This window comes from Haliaeetus albicilla, chromosome 9 (genome assembly GCF_947461875.1).
Source record: "Haliaeetus albicilla chromosome 9, bHalAlb1.1, whole genome shotgun sequence".
Taxonomy (NCBI): Eukaryota; Metazoa; Chordata; class Aves; order Accipitriformes; family Accipitridae; genus Haliaeetus; species Haliaeetus albicilla.
Window position 1 is genome coordinate 35,790,678 of NC_091491.1, and position 10,241 is coordinate 35,800,918.

Below are 10,241 nucleotides of genomic sequence, written 5' to 3' on the forward strand. Positions count from 1 at the left end.
AATAACTGACAAAATATAAGCATTGATTTTGAAAATGCTGCACAGGTATGACAGAAGAGCAGGTACGTGATGGATGACAGAGAACTGTATGAACCACTTGTTCGGCTTTGTTTGGTGTTGAGTAAAAGATGAGAGAGAGAGAGAGAAAAGGATCTTCTAATAGTACCATGAATCTTAACGGTGTAAGACACACTCAGACCACATAACATAATTCAGAGCCTCCCTTCCCACCCTATGCAGCAGCACACTGATACAGGGATGGTTGCCGAGACAATATCTGATGCCTGCAGACAAAATGTTTATTGCTTTTATAAAAAAAGTGAGCTGGAAGCATGGCGCATGAGTGCAAACTGGGAAAGAGGACAGGTATTTCCAAAGCTACTGCCAATCCCCTTTACATGGATGTGATTTGACTCCTGCACATACTTGAGAGGGACCCGTGACTTAACACGTGAATCTGAACAGAATTGCATTCACAGGTTTCTATTCATTATGACTCCTAAGCTCAAAAAATAAGAGCCTTTCAAAAAAATTATTTTAAAAAGAGACCAGGAAGTGATTTTAAAACAACAACAACAAACCAACCCCTCTGAAATAATGGGAGCAGCTGTACATATTTCTTAGCAGTGAAAAACTAAAATGCAGGTATTTTCTGACTCACATAAATCTTAAGTTTCTCATGTGAACAATTGAGACTGTAAATTTGGAGAAAGACTGCTGCTGGAAGATGAAAGTTCGCTTTCCAGATGAGGACTTGGCTCTTCTTGCTCAAATACACACATGTTTTCAAGATTATTTGCTTTGTGATAGACAGCTCTAAATCCAGGACTTTCAATCTCTTAACAAAACTCCTGAATATATTAAATGCATGTGCAACAGACAGGATTCAGGGAAACTGAAACCTGTTGTATATCTGCCAAAAAGAACAGCACATCTGCAAAAAGGAATACCAAATTGGGATGCCTAATGCACTCAGGGCAGGAACACAGTAATTTCAGAGTATCTGGAGTAGATGCAGCATGACCTGCACTTGCAAAACTAGGCCTGGAGCCATGGCAAATCTGTCCCCAAAATGTTTGGCTATTCAGTCGGTGCACTGGAAAGTATTAAACATTTTGGATCTTCAGTTGTTTAGCTGACCAACATATGTGGGTTTGAGGCTAGGTATTGTAGCAGCACGAAGTTCAGTCTGGTAAGTTGGGTAAAAACTGAAGCTGTGGTATGATGGGAAGGCTTCCGCCTCCAAACATACAGATGAAGTCCATTCTCTCACTTAAAAGTTAATATTGTGATAGCAATACCAATACAGTGGAGGAATACATGTCACGCAAACGGTTATCACAGCCTAATGTAGGCAACTGGGTATTTTCTAAAAAGCTGTAAAATGGTTAGTGTTTGCATGCACAACCTTTCTTTTGCTGGGAAAGATTTCAGCTTTTCATATGTCTGAAAACATGAAGACTGGCTGTGCATGTAGCCTGTTAGCTCTCCTCCAGAGCTGGATGACTGCTCATAAAATGAAAGCAAACACTCCAAACTGGCCTCATCTAATCCATCCTGCATTGCTTCTGTTATTTGTCAACTAATACAGGGCCAGCTGTCTAGTTAGTGAAACAGAAGCATTAAATTAGAGAAATCATAGAAAATGGAGACTGGGAGGGCCCTTAAAGGTCACTTGGTCCATCTGCTGCCCCATGGCAGGTTCAGCTTTACCTGCACCACTTCCCTCTGGTTTGTCTAACCTGTTTTCCAAAATCATCAGTGATGGAGATTCCAGAATTACCCACCATTAGGTAAAAAGTAAAAGATGTGCTTCACGAAAAATAAAACTGTTCAGCTAGTAGCTTCTCTCTATGAGGTTAACCTGACGTACAACGCATCCACTGTGTGGTTTACTGATGCTTCAAGGAAACACGCTGCTCCTTTGGGGACATGCAATTCTCAGCACTGGAAAACGGGAAATACATGCTAACTTTTGCCTGCAAGGTTGTTGTTGGTAATGTGCATAGATGAATTTTGACTAGATGGGATTTTTGGTCTAATGTACTTGTATGGTTGCCTTTAAGACCTTAATTGTAACAAATGTGATTAGCCTACAATTCTTCAACAGAGCCTGCACTGTGATAGGGATGGGAGTGTTTTCTTCCAACCTACACAGGCCAGACAGCACACATCCTAGCAGAAGATGTTGCTGTCCCACTGGCTGCTTGCTTTAATTAACATATGGGGGCTGTTTAGTCTGTACAGTGATGAAGCATGGCCATAACCCATTATATATCTCATCTGCACTCTTTTAAACTGTCCTCAGCCTCTCCCAACATACATAATTTCACAGTTTACAGGCAAGTTACTCTATTGCTTTCATGTTTCTTTCACCGTTTCACTATTTCCCAGGCACATACTGAGAAGATCTCGTGTAGTGTCCCATTAGTGATCTCACTGAGACTACTCAGCTCTTTCTTTGCCTACCCAAGGCACAAGGTAAAGTGGACTGAACTCTGTGGTGCATCCCCCTTTTCTTTTCCTTCTACTTTTCGTCCTTGAGCACATTTTTTATGGACGGGGACAAAGTTTCTCCCCAAAGCACTCCCCACCCCCAGGCTCAGTGCTGCAGTCATTAGGAGAAGGTTGCCACATGTTCCTCGGTGAGCCTCTTCCACACTTCAGGTCCAGTTATTTCTCCCCAGCACCTATTGGGAATGGCACCAAATTGCTTCCTTCAACCTAGCATCCTACCGGTGCTATCAAGCTGGCACCCTCATCGTGTTCAAACCAGTCAGTGCTAGAGTAACAGAACATGTAAGCATACCGTCAGCACATTATGGATTTTTTTTTTTTTTTTTTTTTTTGAATAGCAAATGTCCACATCTTAATCCCAGCCAAATGAGCTGAACTCCTAAACACTCTTGCGGGGACTGCAAGTGGGTGGAAAGGAAGAATGTTTGTAAATGGATGAGATAAAACAGCGGGAAGAGGTTTTCACAGAAGAGGCAATTCAGAGCTAATCCCAGGCTCTGCTGCATGGCAGTGTCTCTGAATGCCCTCTTATTTAACGATGAAGAGCAGTTGACTCTTGGATGTTACCATTTATGCAGTTTCTGAATTGTACTATTTATTATATGTTTTAAACATTTTTCCAAATCTGCGTACTTCACAGGAAGATGGGGGACAAACTGGCAATGGAAAGGAGCAATTGTAAACTAGTTAATAGGCCTGACTGTCATTTTTATTCAGCCTGTATGTGTAAAGCTGTTTTAAAGTAGATATAAGGAAAATGAGAATCAACCCTCTTGAACTTACGGTGTCTTTTACAGTCTGAGGAGCTAGCACAAATCTTATACTCCCTTCTTCAGTTCATGGAATATAAATCAGAGAATATTTAAATTTTTAAAAATTATTGTGAATCTGCTCTGCTTAACCCTGGGAAAATCCATGATTCCAGTGATAGAGAGTAACAGTATAAAACTTGTTTATCCATACCAGGTACTGCAGGTTTTACCATCAATTCCCGACTTACCAGCAGCTCTCTACATCAGTTGGACTTTCTTCATAGCCTCATATTCCAGTATTTCCCTAGCCTGAAGCTTCCTAATTTGCAAGATATAGCCTGATGTTGATCATACAAAACAAACTCTTCTCTGGCAGATCAAAACTCCCTGTGCCCAGCAGAGTAGACATACATATTACTTGCTTCCTAACCCAAGAGTCCTACAGTTTCACTTTTTGGCCTTACTTAAGAAGCATTAAAATTAGAGAAGGATGCAAGTCAAAAGATTTGAGGCTCTGAGGGGTTGCACTGAAGTCTGGGTGTTTGCTGTTTGTTTGGTTGTTTTTTTTTTTTTTCCGGGGGGGGGTGGGTGGTGGGGGAGGTGGGGGTGGTGTTGGCTTTTTTTTCTGGGCTGGGGGGGGGGGTTGTTGGCTTTTTCTGAATCTTATCCAAAGTACTTGAATGTGGTGGAATTAGAGACAATGTCGAATTGTTGGCCTACCACTTATTGTCTTTTTCTCCCTATATCTTATCCTCCTGTTTGGTGATTGGTCTTGTTTGAGTAGTTTGGTTGAGTGCAGCTTTTGTCTGGGTATTTAAATCCCTCTCAGAATAAGGCCCCAAAGAGAGAGTTGAGGAAGAAGAAATTAAGAAGAGAAATTCCTGGGGGCAGTGAAATTGAGCTGAAATCCTACTCTCACACTCAGAACTTTCACAGATGTTTTTAATGTCTACACATGTATCCAAAAGAACAAAATCTCTATCAGAGGGTTACCTTTGCCAGTATTTCTCAAAAAATCATCAGAAGCTTCAGATTTGCAAGAAAGACTGGACATTTTCCCACTTTTTTAAACATCACAGTATAATCAGGAATAAATAGATTACTGTTGGTTTCAACATAGCTTCATACTGTCGAGAAATAAGGTGGCAGAAAAACCTTTTCGGTAAAAGCAGAAATTTCATTAAGAAACAACAACTGAAACACTTTCTTTGTTAAGCATAATTAGCAGTTCAAAGACACTTGCATTTCAAAATCTCTCCTTTGATTCTTGTCAGATGCAGAGGCAGTGATACATGACATGACATTCATCAGCTAACTCTCAACATAAAAAGATGTGATGATTTTTCTCTAATTGAGGGGATGGGAAAGCAAACTTTTTTTTTTTTTTTTTTTTAAATGAGCTTGAGAAATAATTTAAAAGGCTGTCAAATATCCAGCAGTGGTTAGTAGAAAACTGGATGGAAGACTTTCAAATTCAGTTTTTGCCCATTCCCAATGTTTTTCTTTTGAAAGTATTTTACTTTCTGACATTTCAGATGTTGCTTATAGGAATATTTTTTCCTTGTTTTTAAGATACATCCTGTTTAAATTTGCCTGCTGCCTTCATTATGCCATTCTGACAGCTTGCTTTGGGACCAGTCAGCTCTTCTGCAGTGTATTCCATTTGAGAGGTTTCAAAGTAGTTTTATTTTATTTTTGATCCTCCTGTGACTATTGAGTATTATGCTGGCCTTTTTTTTTCTAGTTGGCTGCTCTAGTGTTTCTTTCTCTTTATTCTCCAGTGACTCCCAGCACATTTTTATTTTACAGGTGGATATTGTTTTGTGTACTCTTCTTTGCATATTATTTTTCTTAGCTTCTGGATTCTACAATTAGCATGATTCTGCCTTTTTGTTTTAGAAATCCAGCTAGGATAACTCAGGAGCAGAGGGACTTGTGAGTATGAACTGCTCATAGCAGAAATCCAAGGTCTGTGCTCTAGCTGAGAGTTCAGGAGAGAAGGGGTAACTGGTCCTACTTCCCCTCGAGTACCTTGATGTGGCTTTGATGACTGCAGCAGTTTATTTCCATGTGTCCCAAACCTGCCCCTTCAGATTTTACACAGGCTGTGAGCAGCATTTCAAGCTGTGCAAAAAGAGAAACTGAAAAGGCAGTAGAAATACTACTGGTATATCTAAGTTTAAAGTCAGGGTGTGAAAATAACTATACAGGTTAATAATGATCCTACATCCCTGTTTCTTTGTATTAGTGGTTCAAAGTTCTAAACATAACCCAGGCCTGTCTTCTGGGTTTGTTCCTGACACAGGACTTTCTCTCTCTTCCCTTGTTACCAGTGTGATAGCTTGGAAGTCTAACTGCCTCTGTTTTTGTCTCAGTGCAGTGTATGAAAAGCAAACATCTGCAGCAAGAAGCATACTGGAGGCCTTGGTGGAAGAGGAAGGTTGTACTTTGGAAAAGCAAATCTTCTAAGAGCCATAGCTGCTGCTTTGCGCAGAGTGACTCAGCTCTCTGGGCATGGGTTTGCCAACATAAATGCAGTTTAGCTCAGTGTTTCCATGAAACCAACGAACTGACAGTCATACTTTAAGGTCTGGTACTGCCATGTAAAAACTTCCATCAACTTTAGTGAACTTTTTTGCTATGGAAAGGGATGAATAAAGCCAGCACATTTGGTTTATTATCTGTGCTATGCTGCTATGTAAGAGCAAGACTTTTGCAAGCACTGTATGAACACCCAGTCAGGGAAGGTCCCTGCCCCAAGGAGCTTTGGGTCTACATGGGAGAGGAGGTCAGGCAGGAGGAGAACGGGAGAAGCCAGAGGTAATGTGACCAACAGAAAGATAATTCATATATCCCCACTTCAAGGTTGTTGCTCTCTATGGAGCTAATGTCCTCTCATAAGTTACATGTCCTTCATGCACCAAAATGCAACTCCGCTTTCTGGTACTTCACAGCATGAGGAACCGTAGTGTGTGGTCTATGTGAACAGAAGAAGAAACTAATCTAAAAAGTTTGTTGATTCTACAAAATATTTGAGAAAACGTCCATTCTATTTCATATATGAACTAACCTTGTGGTCTCTGACCTGTAATTGTTTGCTATCAATATTTTCCTAGAAAACTTTTAAATAGACATAAGATTGAATGATCAGTAAACAGTAAATAACAGTGATTTCTTTTTTGGCAGTTGAGTCTGGAAACCTGGCTCTAAAAACCATGATAATGCAGTTGGAGACCAAAAACAGACCATAGGTGTGCATGCAAAACTAATGTAACTTAAGGTTTGATATTAGAAGTATTCACTGAACAGTACAGAAAAAAACCTCCATCTCAGTAAATTTAAAGATTCTTAAAAGATAATTTAGAAAACAGAAAGAAGGACTGTCAAGAATATTTAGTCTTTTATTGCCTGCTCTTGATGCACATGTGGAGTCTTGTTTGGACATGCACCCCTTTCTTCTCTAAACTGAAATATTCGCCGCCTTCGTACAACACAATAAAGAAGACTATTTTCATCCACCTAACTGCCAGATATGACACCCTATGAGTCAAAGATCTGCATGTCATCAAATCTTGTACTGAGTGGTTTTCCTTTAAAGACACCATTTTCAATTTATCTCAAAGTCCAGCTTAGCTCTGAGTATCTCTTTTATGCTGGTACCACCAAATTGTATCAACATTATAGGATTATGAAGTGGGATCACTTACCCTGTCAACTCTGGCTTCACATTGCTACTTCCAGCAGAGCAGGTGCTATATTTTGTTAGAGAGATATTCATTGTGCATCCAGAAACTACCCTCTGCACCCTGCTTTTATAATAGGATTCAATACAGCTGAGCAAATACAACCTCTGTAATATATATGAAATACAGGAAGGTAACAGGAGCAGGATAAACTCTCTGATTAGGTATAGTGTGCACAGTGAATCAGAAGTACAGAGACGCTTTGCAAGATGAGGAAAGAGGAGGAAGGAAAATGTGTTTAAGGTCTGCCATGAAGGCCTAGGAAACCCTGCTTAAAGGATTTCTGTCCTAACGAACTCTGTAATCCCTACCAAAGGCCTGAACGCAGTTACAACTTCAGTATATTTCCATGCCGGACTTTAGCTAAATTCTTAACATTGCAGTCAAATAGAGGAAAAAAACCAAAACAAATCCAACATACTAGTTGTTAATAACTTCCGAATAACAAACTGACAGCAATTCCCCAGCCCAAACAGCTTAATCCATTTGTTTCTACTTACCTCCATTTGTCTCTTGGATATTTAAAGCAAAGGCTCATTTTGTCCTGCAGATGCGGTGCTGCTGCTCAGTATTATCTTGCCGGATCATAAAAAGACTCCTGACCAAAAGGAAGAGGAAAACAATACGTAAAACAAACACAGAAGCCCAAGAGGAAAGCTACACCCTAAAGACCAGCACTAATAGCAACTGCGAGACAGGGAAAGAGAGAACACTCCCAGTTACTAACTTTTTCCATTGATACATCTGTTACAAAACAATTTTGCTGCAAACTTCTCTTCCTCCTTGCAAGCAATGCTTTGCTGTGTGTGTAGACCTCAGATAAACCACATGATGAGTGTGGGGTTTGGTTTTTTGTTGTTGTTGGTTTTTTTTTTTTACCAAGTAAGCAAATTAGTGAAATATAAACTAGAAGCTCAGCTGACTGCTTTAAAAGTATAGTGCTAGGCAGTAATTATCACAAGGTGCATTTGTCCATACTTCAGATTTTTTTAAATTCAAAAGTCTTCAATGGAAGCAGAGTAATATTTGAAATAACCACCTATGGGACTTTCTGGCCAGAAAGCCGTAGTACAGCAGAGGTGAATGTTTAGATGATTAATAACTTAATTTTTTAAGAGCTTGATGGTCAGACAGGGAAAATATGCCAAACTGTCCTTGCCTCAGAGGGATTTTTAGCGCCAAAAAAAGAACTGCATTGAGAAGGAGAGCTCATGATTTCACCTCTAAAGACTCTAAGGCTAGAGGGATGTGCAGAGGGGCAAAGTGGGATTTACTGCAACAGCAGAAGCTGCTGGGTCCAGCTGTGTTTTCACACCCTCGCCTCTGTGGATTTAAGCTCCTCCAAGCTCCAGGGCTGTTCCTTGGTGTAGGTCATAGGGTAGCTATGCGTGCGAACCCACAAAGGCTGTATGGAAACTTTTGTCACTGACATTTAATATGTGGCTTGGAACAAATAACAAATGATTTGGTTTGAATTAAAAAGTTTTGACAGTTACATTTTGCCAAATGTTAGTCAGAAAGGAAAACTGATGGATGTGTCATATTTGAAAATTCCCAGGGTGTAGTAAACTCATTTGTTTTCAAAAAGTTAGGATCAGATTCTCCCCTTGCCTCAGAATAAATCTGGAACTACTTCAGGGAGGCTGAAAGAAATTAAGGTCATTCCGTTCACCAGGGTAAATGAAATCTGCCTTGAGCCCACAATCAGAAAACGCTCTATCCAGCAGCAGAGGTGTGAAAGAACTGCTGCGAGCAGTAAGGCTGACAGTGGTCCTATTAAAGAAAATATTATTTCCCCACCACCACCACCTTAACCCTCCGTGACCTCTTGCTATTGCAGTTTTCCATTGCCACATGCTGAGGTGATATGCTGATGGGCTTTTAAAAAGTTATGTAAGGAGACACACAGATCACGTATAAAGATGATAAGTCAGCTCATGGGAGAAAGGAGTCTTCTGGTTCCCACCTGGGATATTCAAAGAGACCTGAAGGCATTTGGTTCCCAAATCTCCTTGAACCCAGTGGAGCAGGCATGTCTGTATCCTTGGCGCTCCTTGAAAATTGCAGTCAGCATCTCCTCCAAGTTTTGTTTTCTGAAGGAGTTTTCCCACGTGTGCTCCTCTCAGCTAGTAGCAAACCAGAAAGCCTTTCCATCCAGACTGCCAAACAACAGTCATTCAGTAAGTGATGGCCTTTGGCACGCGAGCCCAGGAGAGGCAGAAGTGTCCCCAGCACATATCCAGCCCTGACTTACCCCTTTCCTTTAAGCTGAGAACTGCTCACTGGGCAGAAGTAACCCCAGAGTCAGAAGGCAAAGTTAGATGCGTGTCTCCCCTCCAATGTCGCAGGGGCCCATGCAAATCACAGGGCAGAATCTGGCCAAGGTTTTAAGACTGAGGTCTTAAAAGGGTGAGAACTGGTTTCAGAGGGACAGAACAATTGAGTTCCACCACTGAAGTCCTTGTGTATTGTCATGGTTCAACCCCAGCCAGCAACTAAGCATCACACAGCTGCTCACTCACTTCCTCCCCACCCAGTGGGATGGGGGAGAGAATTGGAAAAAAAAGAAAACTTGTGGGTTGAGATAAGAACAGTTTAACAGGACAGAAAGGAAGAAAATAATAGTGATAGTAGTAACAATAATAAAACGACAATAGTAATAATAAAAGGATTGGAATATACAGGTGATGGACAACGCAATTGCTCACCACCCTCTGACTGACACCCAGTTAGTCCTCAAGCGGCGATCCCCACCCCGACTCCCCCCAATTTATATACTGGACATGATGTCACACGGTATGGAATACCCCTTTGGCCAGTTTGGGTCAGCTGCCCTGGCTGTGTCCCCTCCCAACTTCTTGTGCCCCTCCAGTCTTCTTGCTGGCTGGGCATGAGAAGCTGAAAAATCCTTGACTTAGTCTAAACACTACTTAGCAACAACTGAAAACATCAGTGTGTTATCAACATTCTTCTCATACCAAACTCAAAACATAGCACTATACCAGCTACTAGGAAGACAATTAACTCTGTCCCAGCTGAAACCAGGACATGTATAAACCCAGACCTTTAAAAGAACATAGGAGTGACCCCTTTTTTTAGAATCTTTTTGCATTATTCCATTATGAGTGCTCCTTTTGGTCTGGCACAATGTGGAGTTACATGGCAGCATGCTTTCCCCCCACCTTTATCATTTTCTCTCAGAAAAAGCATCTGGCAATGCTGCCTTTGT

The 10,241-nt window shown here is 40.9% G+C and overlaps 1 protein-coding gene across 8 annotated transcripts in view; it reads right to left on the minus strand.

The window, feature by feature from the left end:
- KCNMB2 (potassium calcium-activated channel subfamily M regulatory beta subunit 2) overlaps positions 1–7,869 on the minus strand; it is a 155,075-nt gene extending 147,206 nt beyond the window's left edge. For 3 of the 8 annotated variants that reach the window (XM_069792694.1, XM_069792693.1, XM_069792690.1), the window contains exon 1: positions 7,513–7,695. In XM_069792694.1, coding sequence (XP_069648795.1) covers positions 7,513–7,550 — 38 coding nt within the window. In that variant the 5' untranslated portion in view covers positions 7,551–7,695. Of the gene's footprint in view, positions 1–4,262; positions 4,395–7,512; positions 7,696–7,739 lie in introns of those variants that run through there. The other 5 variants (XM_069792689.1, XM_069792686.1, XM_069792688.1 and 2 more) reach the window with 3 other exon arrangements.
- Between the last annotated feature and the right edge of the window lie 2,372 nt (positions 7,870–10,241).